Source organism: Somniosus microcephalus, chromosome 3, assembly GCF_052327205.1.
Source record: "Somniosus microcephalus isolate GS21.2 chromosome 3, FLI_Smic_1.0, whole genome shotgun sequence".
NCBI lineage: Eukaryota > Metazoa > Chordata > Chondrichthyes > Squaliformes > Somniosidae > Somniosus > Somniosus microcephalus.
The window spans coordinates 163,152,353-163,177,233 of NC_140989.1; the positions used below are offsets into that span (position 1 = coordinate 163,152,353).

General features: G+C 48.0%; 1 protein-coding gene across 2 annotated transcripts in view; it reads right to left on the reverse strand.

Moving 5' to 3' along the window:
* Window positions 1-24,881, reverse strand: part of mthfd1l (methylenetetrahydrofolate dehydrogenase (NADP+ dependent) 1 like) — a 725,847-nt gene that overhangs the window by 154,564 nt on the left and 546,402 nt on the right. For both annotated transcript variants that reach the window (XM_085981835.1, XM_085981834.1), the window contains exon 20: window positions 24,545-24,656. In XM_085981835.1, the coding sequence (XP_085837961.1) occupies window positions 24,545-24,656 (112 nt within the window). The remainder of the gene's footprint in view (window positions 1-24,544; window positions 24,657-24,881) is intronic.

Genomic DNA, 24,881 nt, shown 5'->3' on the forward strand with positions numbered 1-24,881 from the left:
AAGGTCAGAAGTGGAGATGTTCGCTGATGATTGCAGTGTTCAGTGCCATTCACAACTCCTCAGATAATGAAGCAGCCCATGCCCGCATGCAGCAAGACCTGAACAGCATTCAGACTTGGGCTGATATGTGGCAGGTAACATTCGTGCCACACAAGTGCCAGGCAATGACTATCGCCAACAAGCGAGTGTCTAACCACCGCCTCTTGACATTCAACAGCATTACCATCGCCGAATCCCTCACCATCAATATCCTGGGGGGTCACCATTGGCCGAAACTTAACTGGACCAGCCAAGAGCAGATCAGAGGCTGGGTATTCTGCAGCGAGTGAGTCACCTCCTGACTCCCCAAAGCCTTTCCACCATCTACAAGGCACAAGTAAGGAGTGTGATGGAATACTCTCCACTTGCCTGGATGAGTGCAGCTCCAACAACACTCAAGAAGCTCGACACCATCCAAGACAAAGCAGCCCACTTGATTGGCACCCCATCCACCACCTTCAACATTCATTCCCTCCACCACCGGCGTACCGTGGCTGCAGTGTGTACCATCTACAAGATGCACTGCAGCAACTCGCCAAGGCTTCTTCGGCAGCACCTCCCAAACCCGTGACCTCTTCCACCTAGATGGACAAGGGCAGCAGGCGCATGGGAACATCGCCATCTCCAAGCTCCCCTCCAAGTCACACACCATCCTGACTTGGATGTATATCGCTGTTCCTTCATCGTCGCTGGGTCAAAATCCTGGAACTCCCTCCCCAACAGCACTGTGGGAGTACCTTCACCACACGGACTGCAGCGGTTCAAGGCAGCAGCTCACCACCACCTTCTCAAGGGCAACTAGGGATGAGCAATAAATGTTGTCCTTGCTAGCGACGCCCACATCCCGTGAACGAATAAAAAAGAAAATTTAGTGCTTAAAAATGGAAAATTTGAATTAAGCAACTTTGATTTATGAGTAAACCCCACATGTACACACTATCATGCAAGAGACACACTTATTCTTACGCGCACACACACACACCTGTTAGATTTTAATGATTTTAATTTACAACAAAAATTATCAAGGGCTGCAAAGGCTCACCATTTTATACACCACCTCCAGTTTTATTTGAAACACAGGAAACAATGCCCCCATTTCTCATGAGGTTGCGTGATTAATTTGAATGCAAGGGAGGAGTCAGTGTTTCGCATTCAAATATTGTTGGCTGCTGTCAACGCCAACTATCGTCACATCACAACGTTCATAACCATTCCCTTTGTTGATGACATGAGTGTAGCTGGAATTTTACATCTCCAGAGGAACAGTTGCTAAGATTGGATCGTGAAGAGTAGAGATTCTGTGCAAGAGGATACAACGTTGAACAACTGGATCTGCTTTTTTATTCTCACCCCTAAGTCAGTCATACTTAGCTTCCTCCTGGGTGAATTCTCTTTGTACACAGTCTTTCCCAGTCAAGAGTTGTAACAACTACCTGCATATAGCATCTTTAGTGCAGTAAAACATCCCAAGGCCGTTCAAAATAGCCTTATCAAACAAAATTTGACCCAAGCCACAGAGCGATATTAGGACTCCTGACCAAAAGCTTGGTCAAAGAGGTAGGTTTTAAGGAGCGTCTTAAAGGAGGAGAGATGGAGAGGTTTAGGGAAGAAATTCCCTAGACAGCTGAATGAACAGCCACCAATGATAGAGTGATTAAAATCAGGGATGTGCAAGAGGCCAGATACGGAGAAGCACAGATATCTTGGAGGGTTGGAGGAGGTTACAGAGATAGGGAGGGGTGAGGCCATAGACATACATTTAGGTTTGTACATACACCTGTTCAATACTCCTCATCTAAGCAAGCCAAGCTAAGTGGGAGGAGATACGGTTTCTATATAGCAGGGATATGGGGAAAGAGCGGGGGGAGATACGGTTTCTACATAGCAGTGACATGGGGAAAGAGCGGGGGAGTGGGACTGACTGGGTTGCTTTTTGGAAGAGCCGGCACAGACTCGATGGGTAAAATGGCCTCCTTCTACGCGTTGAAGATGATGAGCTTCCATTCCAGTTCCTGTCCAAAGTAGAATTCCCTTTCCTGTGCACAGGTCTCATTATTCGCCTACTGACATCCACTGATCCCAAGGGCGCAGGACACGTTGAACACAGGCCTCCCTTTGGAACAACCAACACCCGCAGTCAGGTCCTGCCACTTTTAGGCCAGAGGGAGGAAAAATAAAATTATAAAAAAGGATTTTCTACCTTTTTAGAAGCTTCACAGATATTATGTATAAGTTCCATGCTCTCCAACAATGCTATTTAATCAGCGGCTCAAATATAGCCAGGGTTAACCGGTGACTGCAGTGAAAACTAATTAACAGACGCACCTATGGTGTGAGGACAGTCGACCCTGTTAAGGCATCACATTCCCTTCAAACTAGTAGCACCTATGAGATGACGTTGATTTAACGGTGAATTTAAGTCAATCCGGATAACTATGATGTCAGGAAGACTTTACTTGTTCGATGTGCACAGCTTTATTACAATTGTATTTCCCGTCTTGCTGTATCCTCTTCAGTCAACAAAGTCATCGTAAATCAGATCCGTTCTTGGAAAGAGAGCCTATTATGTGCGAGGGGAAGGAAGCCACAGTTACAGCTCCTCACGCTGGATGCTGGTTACCATTTGCAGAGGAAACGTCACAGGAAAGTGGACCAGCTAACAGCCAAGCCTACACTCGGGCAGCTGTTTGCACCTCATTAAACTGCAATTACCTGTCATCAAGTTCTTTCTGCTGCCCGTATCCTAACTCGTACCAAGTCCCCTTCACCCTTCCCTGAATTTAAAATTCTCATCTTGGGGTTCAAATCCCGCCATGGCCTCCCTATCTGTGCAATCTCACCCAGCCCTACTGTTGTGTCTGTACCTTTAAGAGAATAACTGGTCTCAGACTGCAGTACCGGCAGTGGCCACCCCTGTATAAAAGGCACTAGAGAGCCTCTGTTTGTTAGTTTCACTATTGCCTTCCACCAGTAAAGACTTGTTTATTTTCACTCCTGCTGGTCCGTGTCTCAATCATTCACGGACTTAACACTGGCGACGAGTAAGAAACGAACTTACCTGCAACTCGGCAGCACCTCGGACGACGTTGTTGAAGGTCGGAGCCAGAAGAAAGAAAAAAGAGTCCAAAGAAACTCGGGAAACGGGCGTCGACCGTCAATCATCGGTTTGAAAACTTGCAGGAGAGACTGTTCAGAGCCAGGCTGGGTTCCTCGGTCTGTGGTTTCCCAGCTAATCGGGCTGGTGGCAGGTAGTGCTCTGATCCTTCCTGGGCTGCGGCGGGCTGAAGCTCGATCGGGTGGCTTTTCAACGGGGCCGGGCAGCGAGTCGGGAAGCAAAGAGAGAGAGGGTGGAGCACATAGGGCGCGGCCGGTGCTTCAAAGCCGGGCAGCGTTCGGACCTAAGAGGGAGGGAGGGAAGTGTCCCAGAGGGTCCGCTCCACGACGGGGAAATAATAAAAGGAAAAGAATCAATATTTAACGCGCAAGAAACCGTGGAAAGCAGCGCTAACAACAGCGGGGGAGAAGGCAAAGCGCGGGAGGCGCCATTTTAGATTTGCAAGATGCCGAAGACTGGCTGTATCACTGCTTTTGATAATACATTAGAGGACTGGACCACGTATGTGGAAAGAGTCGAGGTATATTTCGAGGCAAACGAAATAGCGGAGGGGAAAAAGGCATCGATATTGCTAAACTTAATGGGCGCTAGAACGTACGGCCTATTGCGGGACCCGATTACTCCAGCCAAACCGAAGGCGAAGAGTTTTAACGAAATTGTTGCTGTCCTACAGGAACACTTAAACCCTGCACCGCTGTTGATAGCAGAAAGATTTAAATTCCACAGGAGAACTCAGCACAAAGATGAGAGCAATGCTGAGTATCTTACGGAACTACGCAAGCTATCAAAGCACTGCCAGTTCGGAGCAGGACTGGCAGATACCCTACGGGACAAATTTGTCTGTGGACTCCTGAGTGAAGGAATACAGAAGAAGTTACTCTCAGAAAAAGAGCTGGCGCTAGATAAGGCTTTCAGCGTGGCAGTATCGTATGAAGCAGCAGCCAGGGGAGCTGCAGAAATTCAACAAAAACCACAGGAATATGGCACCCACGAAATGACACGGGGATTTGCAAAATGTTATTGCTGCGGCAGAACTAACCATGACCAGAGGGACTGCTGGTCCAAAGACAAAATATGCAGACAATGCGGGAAGATTGGACACATTGCACGAGTTTGCAGGTCTGGGAAGAAGACCAGCGACAACAAAAAGGCTACTAAGGAACCGTACAAGAAAGTACAAAAGATGACGGACAGTAGTTCCGAAGACCAGATGAGCGATAGTGAATCCGGGAACAGGAGACTAAGCTGTCTCAAACTTCACAATGTAATCGAAAAGAGGATCACCGAACCATTTGGGTCACCCTCATGATAGCAGGGTCCCAAGTTAAAATGGAATTGGATACAGGATCAGCGCTAACCGTCATGAATCGACGAGACTACGAGCGGCTATTTTCACACATACCCTTGAGAGAGACATCCATCGTCTTGCCGACGTATACGGGGCAAAAAGTATACCCCAGAGGAAAAATAAGGGTGCCTGTCGAATACAATGGCAAGAAAATACGGAAATTGTATCTCTACATACTGCCAAATGGTGGACCACCGTTATTGGGACGGGAATGGATCAGGAAGATAAACTTAGATTGGCACTCCATTCATGCAATGACGGTGGACGGTAAAAAAGATGAAGACGTCACTCCTGGACGATTGTCAACAATCTTAGCTAACGCCAAAGAGGTATTTCAACAAGAACTGGGCACGCTTAAAGGCGTAACCGCCTCGATAAAAATAGAAGAGAATGCAGTTCCCAAGTTTTTCAAAGCAAGACCGGTACCATATGCAATTCGCCCAGCCATCGAGGCAGAGCTGGAGAATCTGGAGAAGACGGGCGTGTTGTCTAAGGTCGACTGGAGCGAGTGGGCGACACCCATCGTTCCTGTCATGAAGAAAATGTTAAGCAATAAGTCCGGAGAGCCAAGGAAGATTCGCATCTGTGGGGATTTCAAGGTGACGGTGAACCCTGTCCTTCACACAGTACAATATCCTCTTCCAAGGATAGAAGACATCTTCGCCTCACTGTCTGGAGGGAAGCGTTTTACAAAAATTGACCTAGCACAAGCATATTTGCAGATGGAGGTTGAAGAGTCCTCTAGGAAGTATCTCACGATAAACACTCACAAAGGTCTTTACCAGTATCATCGATTGGTATTCGGAGTAGCAGCGGCTCCGGCGATATGGCAAAGAGCGATGGAACAAGTCCTGCAAGGGATTCCGGGGACTCAGTGTTACTTGGACAACATCCTTGTAACAGGTGAAGATGACAGTGAACACCTTAACAACCTAGAACAGGTGCTCACTAGACTACGGGAACATGGGCTGCGAGCCAACCTCCCCAAGTGCGAATTTTTAAAGAAACAGATATCGTATTGTGGCCACGTGATTGATGAAGAGGGGTTACATAAGTCCCCTGACAAAATTGAAGCAGTTGTTAAGGCCCCAGCGCCTGAAAATATGTCGCAACTGAGGTCATTCCTCGGGTTGGTGAATTACTATCATAAGTTTTTGCCGAATTTGTCGACAATTCTGCACCCACTGAACGCCCTGCTACGAACGGGGGTAGCATGGAAATGGAACGATGATTGTAAGCGTGCTTTTCAGAAGAGTAAGGACTTAATCACTTCAAGGGAAGTATTGGCTCACTACAACCCAGCACTGCCAATCAGGCTGGCGTGTGATGCGTCTCCCTACGGCATTGGGACGGTACTGTCACATAAATTCCTTGATGGTTTAGAGAGGCCGATAGCTTTTGCGTCACGCTCGTTAACCTCTGCCGAGCGTAACTACGCCCAGATTGACAGAGAGGCCCTCAGCCTAGTGTGGGGGGTGAAGAAGTTCAATCACTATCTGCACGGTCAGAAATTTACTCTACTAACCGATCATCAACCTCTTGTCTCCATTTTCAACCCTCAGAAGGGCGTACCGATAATGACGGCACAACGGCTGCAGAGATGGTCCCTTTTCCTAGGGGCACACCAATATGACATCGAGTACAAAGGAACTAAACAGCATGGAAATGCTGATGGATTGTCACGCCTACCGTTGCCGACGGTGGAAGAAGACCTTGCAGTGGATCCAATGGAGTTATTCCACTCGACCATAGTCGAATGTCTCCCTGTGACGAATGCAAACATAGAAAAGGAAACACGGAATGACCCGACACTATCATGGGTCTATGATTTAACGGTGAAGGGATGGCCAGCACATGGCAAACCACTGCTGCCAGCATTCTCGCCGAGAAGAGAACAGCTGTCAGTGTGCAGAGGAACCTTGATGTGTGGATCCAGGAGTAGTAATTCCACCTAAGTTGACGGATAGAGTTCTCAATGAGCTTCATGAGGGTCATCTGGGTGGGGTAAAAATGAAGAACTTAGCCAGAGCGTTTGTGTGGTGGCTGGGAATCGATAGAGAAATCGAAGAGATGACCAAGAGCTGTGCAGGATGCCAGAAGGTCCAAAACGCCCCACCACAAGCTCCTCTGCATCCATGGGAGTGGCCCTCATCTCCATGGCAACAGGTGCACATTGATTTTGCTGGTCCCTTCATGGACTCGATGTTTTTAATTGCGGTGGATGCACATTCAAAGTGGCCAGAGGTAATAAAAATGTCCTCAACTGTGGTGTATGTAACCTGTTCCACCTTAAGAGAACTTAAGCCTGTTCCACCTTAAGAGATGTACTACTTTCTCTGGCTGCTGTATACGTAATACCGGTGGTGACCACCGGTATATAAGTACTGTGTAGTGATATTGTATTTAGTATAGTCCTGACCTCCAACTAGTAAAGACCTGTTGAACTTTATTCTTGTAGTCTGTGTCAGTAATTAATCTTAATACAACTGGAACACACAGACTTAACAGTGGCAACGAGTCCGATTCTTACCCTGCGGCAGTTTATATCCACGGCGGCTTCGTCCACAGAACGGGCGTCAAAGAGAGGCATCCACCCTCATCACCCTGCTGGAAGACACATCGCGCGGCAGGCATCGAGAACCCGGAGTGCAGAAGACATCCTGAACTCGAAGCCTCCATCAGCGGCAGTCAGCTATCTTCTTTCTACCTCGGTGGTGGGTAAGCCGGTCAGCGACGCGAGCAGAAAGTCGGCCGCGTTGGCTGTACAGACGGGGGGAGGAAGACGGAGGAATAAGGGCGGTGAGATCGATCGCGACTGGAGATAAGGGCCGGGCCGCATTCGGGCCAAAAAGGCGCAGCGTCTGGGGCGACTGAAGGCGCGAGAGCCGCGGTAAAGGCGAACGCAGCCGGTGCTAATAACCGGGCTGCAAGAAGGGCTGCGAGGCGCGACATCGGGGAAGCGCGAATGCCCGAGGGAGCCGCGGTGAAGCGGAGACAGCGTCGGGGGAGTTACTAACCGCTGGGAAAGGGGAGCAGCAGCGGCACACCAAACGCCATTGCAGCCAGTGGGTGAAGACCGCCAAGCGCGGGAAAACCGCCATTTTGTAGGCGGAGGACGAAGACAAGAGCGGGAAGCCGCCATCTTGGGATAAAATAAATTGCAACGATGCCTAAACATGGGAACATTAATACCTTTGATAGCGACATCGAAGATTGGGCCATGTATGTAGAACGCATACAAAATTATTGTAAAGCAAATAAAATCCCAGATGCAGAGAAAGCACTCACTTTATTAAACTTAATGGGTGCGAAGACATACGGGCAATTGAAACACCTTTTATCACCAGATGAACCGGCGGATAAGACGTTCGAGGAGATTGTTACTGTCCTGAAAAATCATCTAAACCCCACGCCGCTGATGCTAGCGGAACGATTTAAATTTTACAGCAGAAGGCAGCTGAAGGATGAAAGCACTGCTGAATATTTAATGGGATTGCGTAAGCTAGCAAGGTGCTGTCAGTTTGGAACGGGACTGGCAGACGCGCTAAGAGATAAATTTGTGTGTGGATTATTAAAAGAAGATACACAAAAGCGACTGCTCGAGGAGAATGAGCTGACGCTTGAGAAAGCGGTCACTATGGCAGCAGCACACGAAGCCGCAGCGAGAGGCACGGCAGTAATGCAGCTACGGTCACCGGAACTCAGTACAAATAAATTGGGTTTGAGTACTGTAAAATGTTATCGTTGTGGAAAGACAACACACGATCAGAACCAGTGTTGGTTTAAAAACCAAGAATGCAGAACGTGTGGCAGGCTTGGCCACATAGCTAAAGTATGCCGGTCAGGAAAGAAGACCAGCAACAAAAAGTCACCGCAAGGAAAATACATAAAGGTGCACAAGGTGACAAAGACCAGTTCGAACGAACAGAAGTCAGATTCAGACGCTAGCAGTAATGAACTGGGTAGCTTAAGAGTACACAACGTTGGTAAGGATGCAGATCTCCATACAATTTGGGTCACTCTTCAGATAGCAGGGGTCCAAGTAAAGATGGAATTGGACAATGGATCGGCATTAACGGTCATGAATAAGAACGATTACAAAAGGTTATTCCAACATATTCCCCTACGGGATACGGAGATGATATTGAAAACATACACGGGGCAAAGAGTGTACCCCATCGGAAAGATAGAGGTAAAAGTGGTCCACAAGGGCGAAGAAAGCCAAGTAATGGACTTATATGTGCTACCTGAAGGAGGTCCACCACTACTGGGATGGGAGTGGATTAGGAAAATGAATATGGACTGGCACTCCTTAAAAGCACTAACGGTAGATTCCGGGGAAACAGATGTCAAACCTAAACGATTGTCCAAAATATTGGATGATGCTAAAGAGGTGTTCCAGCAAGGACTGGGAACACTGAAAGGAATTACGGCAAACATCAAGATTGATGAACATGCACAACCAACATTTTTCAAAGCCAGACCGGTACCCTATGCAATACGACCTACTGTAGAAGCGGAACTGGAAGCGCTAGAACGTTCAGGTGTACTGTCTAAGGTAGATTGGAGTGAGTGGGCTACGCCCATTGTTCCCGTTATGAAACGTCCTTCGAGCAACAAGCCAGGAGAACCAGGGAAGGTTCGCATCTGTGGAGATTTCAAGATCACAGTTAATCCGGTGCTTCACACGGTGCAGTATCCGCTTCCGCGGATTGAGGATATTTTTGCTTCGTTGTCTGGCGGGAAACACTTCACCAAGATAGACCTGGCGCAGGCGTACTTGCAGATGGAGGTTGAAGAGTCACGCCAGTACCTCACGATCAACACGCATAGAGGTTTGTACCGGTATAATAGGCTGGTTTTTGGAGTGGCATCGGCTCCGGCAATTTGGCAGAGGGCCATGGAGCAGGTATTACAGGGAATTCCAGGCACACAATGTTACCTGGACGATATTCTGATTACAGGTGATGGTGATGAAGAACACCTCGCAAACTTGGAACTGGTGCTCAACAGACTGAAAGAGTATGGACTTAGAGTTAATCGGCAGAAATGTGAGTTCTTTCAGAAGCGGATCTCGTACTGTGGTCATGTCATTGACTGGGAGGGGCTTCATAAGTCTCCTGACAAGATAGAGGCAGTTGTAAAGGCTCCCGCTCCGGATAATGTCTCTCAGTTGAGGTCGTTTCTGGGATTGATTAACTATTACCATAAGTTTCTACCGAACCTATCCACGGTACTGCACCCGCTGAACGCTCTTTTACAGAAGGGGGTACCATGGGAATGGAGCGAAAACTGTAAGAAGGCATTTCGCAAAAGCAAAGAATTGATCACCTCAGAGGAAGTGTTGGCTCACTTCAACCCGACACTGCCTATTCGGTTGGCTTGTGATGCTTCTCCATATGGTATTGGGGCAGTACTCTCACACAAGTTGCCAAATGGCACGGAAAGGCCAGTCGCGTTTGCATCCAGATCATTGACCTCCGCTGAGCGCAACTATGCGCAGATCGATAGGGAGGCTCTCAGCCTTGTATGGGGAGTGAAGAAGTTTAATCATTACCTGCAGGGCCAAAAATTCACACTTCTGACAGGCCATCAGCCGTTGGTATCCATTTTTAACCCTAAGAAGGGTGTTTCGGTGATGACAGCACAGCGACTCCAGAGATGGTCCCTTTTCCTAGGGGCACATCAATATCAAATAGAATTCAAAGGTACAAAGCAGCATGGCAATGCTGATGGGCTGTCGCGCCTGCCACTACCTGAAGCAGAAGAGACGATGAAAGTTGACCCTGTTGAGTTATTTCATTCGACCATCATCGAGTGTTTACCAGTCACCAATGCAAGTATTGAAAGAGAAACCAGGAACGACCCGACACTGTCCCGAGTCTACGAGGTGACAGTGAAAGGATGGCCAACACGTGGTGATCCTCTGTTACTGGCATTCTCGGCAAGGCGAGACCAGCTGTCCGTCTGCCATGGTACTTTGATGTACGGGACAAGAGTGATTATTCCTCCCAAGTTACGGGAAAGAGTTCTAAAGGAACTGCATGAAGGTCATCTGGGGGGAGTTAAGATGAAAAGTCTTGCTAGGGCTTATGTATGGTGGCCGGGCATTGACCAACAGATAGGAGTTGACAAAAAGCTGCGCTGGGTGCCAAAAAGTGCAAAATGCACCTCCGATCGCACCGCTACACCCATGGGAATGGCCTTCAGCCCCATGGCAACGTGTACATATTGACTTTGCTGGTCCATTCATGGACTCCATGTTCCTAATTGCGGTGGACGCACATTCCAAATGGCCAGAAGTGATCAAGATGAATACCACTACTTCAGAAAAGACAATTGCGGTGTTAAGAACAATATTCGCAAGGAACGGATTGCCAGAACAGATATGTTCGGACAACGGACCACAGTTCGTGTCGGAAGAATTCCAAAAATTCTTAAAGAAGAATGGGGTGAAACATTATACCTCTGCCCCATATCATCCGGCGACAAACGGGTTGGCCGAGAGATTTGTCCAAACATTCAAAAAGGCAATAAAGGCCATGAACGATGATCAGATTCCGTTACAACACAAGGTGGACAATTTCCTAATGGCATATCGAAACGCCGCTCATGCAGTGACTAACCAAAGTCCTGCCATGATGTTTTATAACAGGAGGTTGCGGTCCAGGTTGGACTTGTTAAAACCAAATGTGCGGAGGGAAGTGGAAAACAAACAGTTCCGGCATATTAATAACAAGTCCACTCGAAGTTTCGACGTAGGACAACCAGTGTTGGCAAGGGGCTATGGAAACGAAAAATGGCAGTCCGGAACAATTCGGGCCAGACAAGGACCTCTGATGTACACAGTAGATATTGGTAACAATGTGATAAGGCATCATGCGGATCAACTGGTAGAATCAAGAGCAAGGGTCGAACCCATGGTTGCGACAGAGACAACTGTGGAAGACGTTAATGAACCTGAAGCATCTACCTCAGCAGGGACTGTACCTGATGATGACGTCCAATACATAGGAAACCAACAAGAAGAGTCACCTCAGCAACAAGAGTCAGAGACCACTGAAAGGCGTTATCCAAACCGAATCAGAAGGCCTCCTGAGAGACTGAACCTTTGAACTGTTTATACCTGAAGTTATATATGTATATATGTTATGATGTTATGTTAAATGGGGATATGACTGTTAAGCTAAAAAGGGAGGATTGTGGTGTATGTAACCTGTTCCACCTTAAGAGAACTTAAGCCTGTTCCACCTTAAGAGATGTACTACTTTCTCTGGCTGCTGTATACGTAATACCGGTGGTGACCACCGGTATATAAGTACTGTGTAGTGATATTGTATTTAGTATAGTCCTGACCTCCAACTAGTAAAGACCTGTTGAACTTTATTCTTGTAGTCTGTGTCAGTAATTAATCTTAATACAACTGGAACACACAGACTTAACATCAACCACCACGGAAAAAACTATCACAGTTTTGCGAACCATATTCGCCAGGAATGGGCTGCCTGAACAGATTTGCTCTGACAATGGACCACAGTTTGTGTCTGAAGAGTTCCGGAGGTTCTTAAAGAACAATGGCGTTAAGCATTACACATCTGCCCCATATCATCCAGCCACTAATGGATTGGCCGAGAGGTTTGTCCAAACATTCAAGAAGGCTATCAAGGCAATGTGTAATGAAGATATACCCCTACAACACAAGGTGGACAACTTCTTGTTTGCCTACCGGAATGCGACACATGCGGTTACCAACCAAACTCCAGCCATGATGTTCTTCAATCGAAGACTACGATGCCGCTTGGATTTGGTTAAGCCAAACGTCCGAAGAGATGTGGAGAACAGGCAGTTTCAGAATATGAATGAAAGTCCGACCAGGAGTTTTAAGATAGGTCAACCAGTTTTGGCCCGGGACTACCGCACTGAGAAATGGCAGCCAGGAACGATTTGTACACGACAAGGACCTCTCATGTATACCGTGGACGTTGGGGAGAGCATTGTAAGACGCCATGCTGACCAGATTCTAGAGTCACTGGAAAACGTCAACTCCACACCACGATCTGATACACCTGGTAATGAAATTGACGTTCCAATTGCAGCTACCGCAGAACCGGTAATATTGGAAGATGAACCAAACAAAGACATTGATCCCGACGCAACATTGCCAGAAGAACCTGATACCCCAAAGAGGCGTTATCCAGACAGAATCAGGAAGCCTCCTCAAAGACTGAATTTATAATTGCTTAAACTTAACCAATGTATCTAGCAACAGTAATTGTGATTGTAATTCGTTATCATTTAGTTGTTAAATGAATGTTATGTACTGTTTATCTAAAAGGGGAGGAATTGCTGTGTATGTACCTTTAAGAGAATAACTGGTCTCAGACTGCAGTACCGGCAGTGACCACCCCTGTATAAAAGGCGCTAGAGAGCCTCTGTTTGTTAGTTTCACTATTGCCTTCCACCAGTAAAGACTTGTTTATTTTCACTCCTGCTGGTCCGTGTCTCAATCATTCACGGACTTAACACCTACAACTCTCCGAGATCTCTGCTCTCCTCCAATTCTGGACTCTTGCGCATCCCCGATTTTCATCACTCCACAATTGCCGGCTGTAACTTCAGCTGCCTAAGCCCTGGAATTCCCTCCCTAAACCTCTCCACACCCCTCGCCTCCTTTAAGATGCTCCTTAAAACCTAGCTCTTTGGTCAAGCTTTTGGTCACCTGTCCTAATATCTCCTTATGTGGTTTGGTGCCAAACTTTGTCCGATTAAACTCCTGTGCAGCGCCTTGAGACGTTTTACTACATTAAAGGTGCTTTATAAATGCAATTTGTAATTGTCGCCAACCACCACCCCCATCCATTAAAACACAAACCTGCAGTAAAACACAGTAACAGGCCCGCAGGATGCTTATGTACTGCATTAATAATAAAGCGAATCATATCGCAACAAAACAAAACTTGATCCTGTGTTCGAATGCAGTTCTTTTCCTCCATTATGGTGAGTTTTACTGCCCTGTCCTATTTGGCTGGTTCCCCTAGTGGGCAACACTCCCACCTTTGAGTCAGAGATCTTGGGTTCAAGTTCCACTTCAGAGATTGAACCCATAATCCAGGCCGACATTTCACTGAGTGAGTGCTGCACTGTCGGAGGTGCCATCTTTCAAATGAGACGTTAAACCGAGGCCCTGTCTGACCTCTCAGGTGGGCATAGAAGATCCCACGCCACTATTTTGAAAAGGAGCCGGGGTTTTCTCCCCTTGTCTTGGCCAATATTTCTCCCTCAACCAACATCACTAAAAACAGATTGTCTGGTCATTTATCCTATTGCTGTTTGTGGGAGCTAGCTGTGCTTCCCTACATTACAATACTTTAAAAGTACTTCCTTGGCTGTAAGGCGCATTGGGACATCCTGAGGTTGTGAAAGGCAAGTTCGTTCTTTCAGTACTACCAGTCCCGTCTGGTTGGAATGAAGCTGCATCGCCAGATGATCAGGAAAGCGATGTAAACCAATTAAACACAATTTATTCAGGTGAACACTTTCCCCGATAACGACAGCGATTACATTCTCTGTAAAAGTCGTTAAATAAATTTTAAAAGAATCCACGCAAAAGAATCCCTCCTAATTAATACGAATAAACCAATGGAATGCTGCAATAGAGCAGCACCAAGTTCTTCATTTATTTCATGATATATATATATATATATATATATTATATATTAGAGATATATAGATAAAGTACTCTTGACAATGAGCACAAATCCAGCTCAGAACTGGCAGGTTAAAAGGGAGATGTATAATGACACTGTTCCAACAACAGGATCTGCTGGAATTAAACAGATCAGCTTCTGTGCGTTTGTCAAGGGCTAATGAGAAAGCTTTTCAAAAAGTTATTTATTTACTTTTTTTAAATTGTTGAACTCAATGGAAAAATAATTCTAGAAAAACGCAGCAGGATGTAGCGTAAATGGACGCTGTTCGATGCCGAGAACAATAAGAGGGGTCTGGCCTGTGAGATTTCCAAAGGAAGCGGGTGCATAAGCAAGACAGCTGGAACAAAGCGAACCTGCACTAGTTCCATGTCCCAAACCTCAGGAACCCAAATTCAAAATACAAGCAGCTGCTCAGTGAACTCTGAACCCAAGGTTCAACTGCAGCCACAAGTAACAGAACAAAGAATTTGATATTCTTCCTCTTCAAAGAAGAAAGAACTTGTATTTATATAGCGCCTTTCACGACCTCAGGACGTCCCAAAGCACTTCACAGCCAATGAAGTACTTTTGAAGTGTAGTCACTGTTGTAATGTAGGGAAACACTGCAACCAATTAGCACACAGCAAGGATCCACAAACAGCAATGAGATAAATGCTGGCCAGGCCACAGAGACAATTCTCCTGCTCCTCTTCAAATGGTGGCATGGGATCTTCTACGTCTATGTGAGCGCACAAACGGGACCGTGATTTAATGTTTCATCCAAAAGACGGCAACTGACAGTGCAGCGTCCCTCAGTACTGCAATGGATTTTGTGCTCAAGTCTCTGGAATAGGACTTGAACCCACAACCTTCTGACTCCGAGGCGAGAGTGCTACCCACTGAGCCACAGCCAACACCTAGACTCACTCACTGCCTTGCCGTTAATTCATGCAAAAATCTCACATTTGCTTCTCTGTATTGGGGCAATTTCTGTATTATGCAGCTCCTTGTATGATTGGCAAACATTTGCACGGGCTATCACTCAAATCAGCAGGTTTGTGGGTCTCCATCAAACGCAAATGTTCAAAGAGCAGCATCTACTGTTAGAGATTAACTCGCTGATTTATTTTACAAAGGCAACACGTTGGTGGGGAAAACAAACAACTTTCGGTGAGCTCACCGCAAAACATCTGCACACACTTCATCCTCCCAGTCCTGGAAATACTTTTCCTAAAAGCTGACGAAGGACAGTGTGAACTCACTGGGACTATATCCAGCCTGATCCTACCACAGCTGGCGTTTTCTCTTTGTCTTTCGGGCTGTTAATCTGTGCACAGATTCTGCAGCCTATTATCTGACCAGAGAGATAGAGTCACAGCTGTGATCAGAACAGGGTTACAGGGAAAACCAAATCATTTTTAGGTGAATTTTAAGAGATTAAAATTGACCTAATTTATGGATTCTATTGGAAAAGAAATTCAATTTTTTTTAAATAAATATGCCATCAGGAGGGAGAGAAAAAACAGGGAACTACAGACCAGTTAGCCTGACATCAGTAGTAGGGAAAATGCTTAAATCTATTATTAGGGATGAAAATCATAATATGATTGAGCAGAGTTAACATGGATTTATGAAAGGGAAATCAATTTTGGTGAGACCACACCTGGAGTACTGTGTACAGTTTTGGTCTTCTTACCTAAGGAAGGATATACTTGGCCTAGAGGGAGTGCAACAAAGGTTCACCAGGGTGACTGTCTGTGTGGAGTTTGCACATTCTCCCCGTGTTTGCGTGGGTTTCCTCCGGGTGCTCCGGTTTCCTCCCACAGTCCAAAGATGTGCAGGTTAGGTTGATTGGCTATGATAAAATTGACCCTTCGTGTTAGGGGGATTAAATACGTGGGGTTACAGGGATAGGGTGGGATATGTGTTGGTGTAGGGGTTACGGGGATCGGGTGGGATGTGTCGGTGCAGGCTCGATGGGCCGAAATGGCCTCTATCTGCACTGTGGTGTTTCTGTGATTTCTGTGATTCTGTGACTGATTCCTGGGATTGACCTATGAGGAGAGATTGAGTAGACTAGGCCGATATTCCCTAGAGTTCAGAAGAATGAGAGGTGATCTCATTAAAACGTAGAAAATTCTGAAGGGGCTCGACGGAGTAGTTACTGGAACGATGTTTCTCCTGGCTAGGGAGTCTAGAACTAGGGGTCACAGTCTTGGAATAAGGGGTCGGCTATTTAGGACTGAGATTAAAAGAAATTTCTTCACTCAAAGGGTTGTGAATCTTTGGAATTCTCTACTCGAGGGCAGTGATGCTCAGTCGTTCAGTATATTCAAGACAGAGATTGACTGATTTTTGAATACTAAGGGAACCAAGGAATATGGGGATAGAGCAGGAAAATGGATTTGAGGTAGATGATCAGTCATGATCTTACTAAATGGTGGAGCGGGCTCAAGTGCCGAATGGCCTACTGCTGCTCTTATTTCTTATGTTGCACTCTCCAGCTCAATAATCATAGTTAACCAGCATATTCTAAAATGCGTGCATGAGCACATAATCTGTCTTTTGGATGAGATGTTAAACCAAGGCCCCGCCTGCCCTCACAGAAGAGCAGGCGAGTTCTCCCCAATGTCCAGGCCAATATTTATTCCTCAACCAACACTAAAAAAGATTATCTTTGTTTTTTACTTTTTAATTCATGGGATGTGGATGTTGCTGGCAAGGTGAGCATTTATTGCCCTTCCCCAATTGTCCTCGAGAAGGTGCTGGTAAGCCGCCTTCTTGAACTGTTGCAGTCCTTGTGGTGAAGGTACTCCCACTATGTTGGGTAGTGAGTTCCAGGATTTTGACCCAGCAACAAATATAGAGCAAAGGTGGGTAAATGGAGTTGAGGTACAAATCAGCCATGATCTAGCAGAATAGGCTCGAGAGGCAGAATGGCCTACTTCTGTTCCTATGTACGTTAGGTGTCAGCTGTGGCTCAGTGGTAGAACTCTCGCCTGGGAGTCAGGAGGTCATGTCTTCAAGTCCCACCAGAGACTGGAGCACACAATTCAGGCTTTTTTTTAAATTCGTTCACGGGATGTGGGCGTCGCTGGCAAGGTGTGCATTTATTGTCCATCCCTAATTGCCCTCGAGAAGGTGGCGGTGAGCCACCGCCTTAAACCGCTGCAGTCCTTGTGGTGAAGGTACTCCCATAGAGCTCCAGGATTTTGACCCTACAACGATCAAGGAACAGCAATATATTTCCAAGTCAGGATGGTGTGAGACTTGGAAGTGGTGGTGTTCCCATGCGCCTGCTGTTCCTGTCCTTCTAGGTGGTAGAGGTCGCAGGTTTGTGAAGTGCTGTCGGAGTAGCCTTGGTGAGTTGCAGCAGTGCATTTTGTAGATGGTACACATAAGGATTACGCCGCCGCCATCCGAACCAAATGCGCACTTACCAGCTGGGAACCCTTCCCTGAGAGGTTGCTGTCAGACACTGCGGAGTAGAGGGCAGCATAGTAGCCCCCGGATCCCAGGGGCGCGCCGTGTGCTTAAGCGTAGGTGGGATCAGATGGGCCGGTGCTCCAATCAGCAAACAGAAGGTGTCTCAATAATAGAGATCGTAGGGCTATTCTCCATTTAAACTTCAGTACATCGAAAATATACTTAAGTGTGAATTGGGGGTCTTGGTGTGTGCAGAACGCAGTGTTATTTTGTAAACCATCTACATTTAAAAATTTTTTCCTCCCAGCAAATAATTTTAGAAACAGGAGAATAACGCTTTCTTCAAAAATCTATTGGAAGACAGTTCTTTCCTTTTCATCAACAATAAATATAACTGTAATAATCATGTGTGTCATATGTAAATACTTCCACTTCTGGCCTCCAAATCTCAAAGATAGCAGCCTCACTCAGAACACCACCCAACTGACAGTAAGCGATTGCTTTTAAAATTAAATATATACTTGGATTGGTCAAGAGGTATCCCCTTACGCTGTGCAAACAGCCTGTTTGCACCAGCTGTAAAATGTTCACACATAATTGCTGGGCAATTAGCCCAACTCTGCACCAGCAATTAGGATTTCAATGTCGGAGTGGATGATCCCCAAATCACACTTAAGTATATTTTCGATGTACTGAAGTGTAAATGGAGAATAGTCCTACGAGCTCATAATATTATTGAGACACCTTCTGTTTGCTGATTGGAGCACCAGCCCATGTTACCCCAGGTACGCCCCTGGGATCCGAGGGCCACTACACTGCCCTCTACTCCGCAGTGTCTGACAGCAACTTCTCGGAGGGTTCCCAGCAGGTAAGTGCGCACTTGGTTCCGATGCTACAAAATCCGTGTTTAGAATGCGGATTCAGATGTATTTTATTTCAATAATAAAACCAGTGTGTTTTATGTCATACTTGGATACATTCTCTACTCAATAGTTTGAGCGGTCATCAACTATCCTGCAATAAGGAAAATGGCTGTTTAACAAAGGCCCCCATTTTCATGCCTTTCACGACCTCAGGATGTCCCAAAGTGCTTTACAGCCGATGAAGTTATAATGTAGGAAACACTGCAGCCAATTTGGGCACAGCAAGGTCCCACAAACAGCAATGAGATAATGACCAGATATCATTAGGGCAGTGCCCTCTGCCCAACCATCTTCATCTGCTTCTTTAATTGGAACTTGACAGATCGCAAGTTCGGGATTTAGCGCATGCAGAAATCCCGAACTTGCTGGCCATTTCAAAGGCGGTATGATGGCGTACTCTCAGTACGCTGTCATACCGACCACAAATTCTGCTCCATTATATTCTAATAGCTTCCCTTACTCTACCTAAAAGGGACTTTCCTCTCCATCCAGAGGATTTCTGCTGCCTTCTGGAAACTTCTATCTGTAGGACTAGCACTGGGAATTATGTGAGTGTTTAACACCCAAACTCCTTATAACTCACCAATATCTTTCATTTAAACATATTTGGAGAACAGCTATATTTTTTCAATTTATGAAAAACCCTCAAGGTTAACAGCTGTTGCTTCCCAAATATTTCATACAAGTGCTAGGATTAAATATTAATTCCAATTCCAATTGTATGGCTTGTTCCTGTCAAAACACTTCAATACCCTCACCCATGTCCTCATGCACGCTGATGATACCCAATTCTACTTCCCTCCCACCTCCATGAACTTGAAAAGGCAGAAACAATTGGACTCCAGTTGACTACCTTCAACAGTCACCTTCTCACGACAACTGTAATATGCATGGTCATGAGCACTTCGGAATAGGAGTAGGCCATTCAGTTCCTCTAGCCTGCTCTGCCATTCAATTAGAACACAGTCAATCTACATCCTATCCCGCTGCCTTGGTTCCGTAACCCTTAGTACCATTACCTAACAAAATTCTAGCAATTTCAGTTTTGAAATTTTGCATTGACCCTCAGCCTCAACAGCTTTTTTTTTGGGGGGGGGGGGGGGGGGGGGGAGGGGAGTGTTCCAGACTTCCATTACACTTTGTATGAAGAAGTGCTTCCTGACATCACCCCTGAACCTTATGCCCCCATCAATCAGATCACTCCTTAATCTTCTATACTCAAGGGAATACATGCCAAGTCAATGCAACCCGTCCTTAACCCATTCAGCCACGGTATGATGCTGGTGAATCTGCAATGCACCCCCTCCAATGCCAATATATCCTTCCTCAGGTGCGGTGCCCAGAAATGAACGCAGTACTCCAGATGGGGTCTAACCAGAGCTTTATATAACATAACTTATATCCTTTTGTATTCCAGCCCTCTTGAAATAAAGGCCAACATTCCATTAGCCTTTTTAATTATTTTTTTTGTATCTGTCCACTAGCTTTTAGTGATTTCTGTACTTGGACCTCTAAATCTCTCTGCTCATCCACCGTTCCCAGCTACTCACCATTTTGAAAATACTCTGATCTATCTTTCTTCAGTCCAAAGTGGATGACCTCACACTTTCCTCACATTGAACTATTCCTGCCAGAGTTTTGCCCACTCACTGTGGTAAACCACTGCTAACTCTGTACAGGTCCGGGCATGTCTCCGCCCCTGGCTCCACCCCTAAGCCCGGGTATAAAGGTGACTCACCACCCTTCCCCCGGGAGCTCTTAGGATGGATCCACTAGCAGAGGCATGCTCCAGTTCTTAGTCAATAAAAGCCTACTTCGTATAAATTCAACTCGTAGTCTTTGGTGTTGTTGATAGTGCATCAATTTTATTGACTAATTTTCAACATGGAGCAAATCTTGAAGCCGGAACGTTTAGACCTGGATCCTCAAGCAGCAGATGCAGCCAATAACTTTGAACACTGGCTGAGCTATTTCAAAGCCTTCCTGGAGGCCTCCAGCACTACCGTCACTACAGATGACGCGAAACGGCTTGTCTTGAACTCACGGGTGAGCCACCGAGTCTACTCGATCATCCGAGACGCCACAACTTACGCGGCCGCCATCGCGACGCTAAAGGAACAATACGTGAGGCCTGTTAATGAGGTCTACGCCAGACACCTCCTGGCTACCCGAAAACAGCGCCCCGGGGAATCGGGCGCCGAATATTTACTGGCACTGAGAGTCCTCGGCCGGGCCTGTAATTGCAAAGCGGTGACAGCCAAGGAATGCACGGAAGACCTGATCCGAGACGCCTACGTAGCCGGCATCAGGTCCAACTATACACGGCAGAGGCTGCTGGAACAGAGGGGGCTCAACCTGCAGAAGACAGTGGCCCTCGCTAACTCGTTAGACGTGGCCCTCCAGAACATGGACGCCTACCCCCCTGACCGGATGGCCACGTGGATGTCACGGGAGCAGCCATCTTGGGACGCGGTAAGGCCACAAGCAGCCAGCAGCCCAACTACAGCTGCAATGACCAGAGGCCAGAAATGCTACTTCTGCGGCCAGGCCAAGCACCCCAGACAGCAATGCCCAGCAAAGGACGCGACCTGCTCCAAATGCGGCAAGAAAGGCCACTACGCGAGTGTGTGCAGGGCGAAATCGACCCCCAATTCCAGCAGCGCCGCGTGTGAACCATGCAGGCCGCCATTTTGGACCCCACCAACCACGTGTGAGCCGTGCGGGCCGCCATTTTGGGCACCACCAGCCGCGGGGGAGCCGCCATCTTGGACACCATTTCGGGACCAGGCCCCCGGCGCGGGCGAATACTACAGCGACCCACCGACCTCGACGATGGCCTCCATCACCCTGGACCAATCTAGGCCCCATCAACTAGCCAGGTCCATGATGAACGCAAAAGGTAAATGGCCATGCCACAAATTGCCTTTTCGACTGCGGAAGCACGGAGAGCTTCATCCACCCCGACACGGTGCGACGCTACTCCCTATCGGTTATGCCCACACGCCACCAGGTCTTTATGGCCTCAAAGTCCCATACGGCGGACGTCGGCGGCTACTGTGTAGCGACTCTGACAGTGAACGGCGTGGAGTACAGAGATTTTAAATTCCCCGTCCTGCCACAGCTCTGCGCTCCCGTACTGCTAGGATTAGACTTCCAGTGCCATCTGGAGAGCGTCACGATGGCATATGGCGGGCCCCTGCCCCCACTTACAGTCTGCAGCCGGCAGAATTTAAACACGGCGCCGCGCAAAGTATGCAGCCTGTCCACCCTGAAGGTCAAACCCCCCCCGTTGTTCGCTAACCTCGCCAAAGACTGCAAGCCAATTGCTACTAAAAGCAGGCGGTACAGTGCCGGGGATAGGAGCTTTATTAAATCAGAAGTAGAAAGATTCCTGAGGGAAGGGATTATCGAGGGCAGCACCAGCCCATGGCGAGCCCAAGTGGTGGTAGTGAAGACCGGCGAAAAACAGCGCCTGGTTATTGATCACAGCCAGACGATCAATCGATACACGCAATTAGACGCATACCCACTTCCCCGCATATCTGACATGGTCAACCAGATAGCACAATACCGGGTATTCTTGACGATTGATCTGAAGTCGGCATACCACCAGCTCCCCATCAGGCCTGAGGACCGCCAGTACACGGCCTTCGAGGCTGATGGTCGCCTCTACCACTTCCTCAGAGTCCCCTTCGGCGTCACCAACGGGGTCTCGGTCTTCCAAAGGGAGATGGACCGGATGGTTGACCAGAACGCGCTGCAGGCCACCTTCCCCTATCTAGACAACGTCACCATCTGCGGCCATGACCGGCATGACCACGACGCCAACCTAGAAAAATTCCTCCGTACGGCCCAACGGCTGAATCTGACATACAACAGAGAAAAATGTATGTTCCGCACCACGCGCCTCGCTATTCTTGGCTGCGTGGTGGAAAATGGAGTCATCGGCCCCGACCCCGACCGAATGCGCCCCCTCCTGGTACTACCCCTCCCCCACTGCCTAAAAGCCCTGAAGAGATGCCTAGGGTTCTTCTCTTACTACGCCCAGTGGGTGCCCAACTATGCGGACAAAGCCCGGCCCCTCATCAAGTCAACCTCCTTCCCCCCGACGGCAGAGGCCCGTGCGGCCTTCACCCTCATAAAAGAGGACATTGCGAAGGCCACAATGCACGCAGTGGACGAGTCCATCCCTTTCCAAGTGGAGAGCGATGCATCCAACTTCGCCCTAGCCGCAACCCTTAACCAGGCGGGGAGACCCGTGGCCTTCTTTTCACGGACCCTCCAGGGCCCCGAAATTCGACACTCCTCAGTCGAGAAGGAGGCCCAGACGATAGTGGAGGCTGTACGGCACTGGAGACATTACCTGGCCGGTAAACGTTTCACCCTGCTCACTGGCCAATGGTCAGTAGCATTTATGTTTAACAACAGACAAAGGGGGAAAATCAAAAATGATAAGATATTGCGGTGGAGGATCGAGTTATCCACCTACAACTACGATATCTTATACCGGCCCGGGAAACTTAATGAGCCCCCAGGTGCCCTATCCCGTGGGACATGTGCCAACGCACAAGTCGATAGGCTACGGACCCTCCACAATGATCTCTGCCATCCGGGGGTCACCAGGTTCTTCCATTTTATTAAAGCTCGCAACCTGCCTTACTCCATCGAGGAGGTCAGGACCATGACCAGGAACTGCCAGGTCTGCGCCGAATGCAAACCGCATTTTTATAGGCCAGACAGGGCACACCTGATTAAAGCCACCCGCCCCTTCGAACGTCTCAGCGTCGATTTCACGGGGCCCCTTCCTTCCTCTGACCGCAACACGTACTTCCTCAATATTATTGACGAGTACTCCCGTTTCCCCTTCGCCATCCCCTGCCCGGACATGACCAGCGCCACAGTCATCAGGTGCCTCAACGACCTGTTCGCCATATTTGGCTTCCCCAATTACATCCACAGCGACAGGGGCTCGTCGTTCATGAGCGACGAGCTGCACCAGTACCTGCTCGAGATGGGCATAGCCACGAGCAGGACTACCAGCTACAACCCCCGGGGTAACGGACAGGTAGAGAGGGAGAACGCAACGGTGTGGAAGACCGCCATATTCGCCCTAAAATCCAAGGGCCTCCCAATCTCCTGCTGGCAAGATGTCCTCCCCGATGCGCTCCACTCCATACGATCACTGCTCTGTACTGCCACAAACGCCACCCCTCACGAGAAGATGTTCGTCTTCCCCAGGAAATCCACCTCGGGGACATCACTACCGCCATGGCTGACGTCTCCGCGACCCGTCCTGCTCAGGAAACACGTGAGGAGCCATAAGACGGACCCCTTGGTCGAAAAGGTTCACCTCCTCCACGCCAACCCACAGTACGCCTACGTGGCGTATCCTGACGGGCGGGAGGACACAGTCTCAATTCGAGACCTCGCACCCTCAGGTACCACCCGAAACACCATCGATCACCATCCACTACCTCCACCCACCACCACTACCCACGACGCACCACCGGGGTGTCTACCACGAACTGACGACATGCCGGTGCCATCCCTACCCCGAGAGGACGACACGCCAGTGCTCCGTCCCACGCGAGAAGCGGCCGCGGGCAAAGAACCGCCGCAACCGGCACCACGAAGATCATTACGGCAGACAAGACCCCCGGAGAGACTTTCGTATACGAACTTTTGAAACACTTCACCCCGCCGGACTCTTTTTTAAACGAGGGGTGAATGTGGTAAACCACTGTTAACTCTGTACAGGTCCGGGCATGTCTCCGCCCCTGGCTCCACCCCTAAGCCCGGGTATAAAGGTGACTCACCACCCTTCCCCCGGGAGCTCTTAGGATGGATCCACTAGCAGAGGCATGCTCCAGTTCTTAGTCAATAAAAGCCTACTTCGTATAAGTTCAACTCGTAGTCTTTGGTGTTGTTGATAGTGCATCACTCACCTAATCTATCAATGTTGCTTTAGGACAGCATTGGGATCCTGATACAGCAGTCTACTTACCCACAAACCCCTCCTCACCAGCCAGCTTCAGAGCCAACTTGTCAGCCAGAACTGAAGAATTGCCGTGTGCAATATTCGCGAAGGGTCCAGCATGCACGAACACAGGGGTTCCCTGAAAAGAGGGGGGGGGGGGGCGCCGCAGGAGAGAGAAACAGCCATTAAAAACCAACGGTCACACATAGATGGTTGTTAATGCCAATATTATCAAGGGAATTATTTTTAACTTTCACTCTAAACCAGAAATAGAGTAAACTTGGTGTAATACCTCCCACCAAACAAAGGAACACCAACCCTCATTATACACCCAAAATGCACGACTTGTAATAGCCAATTAGAA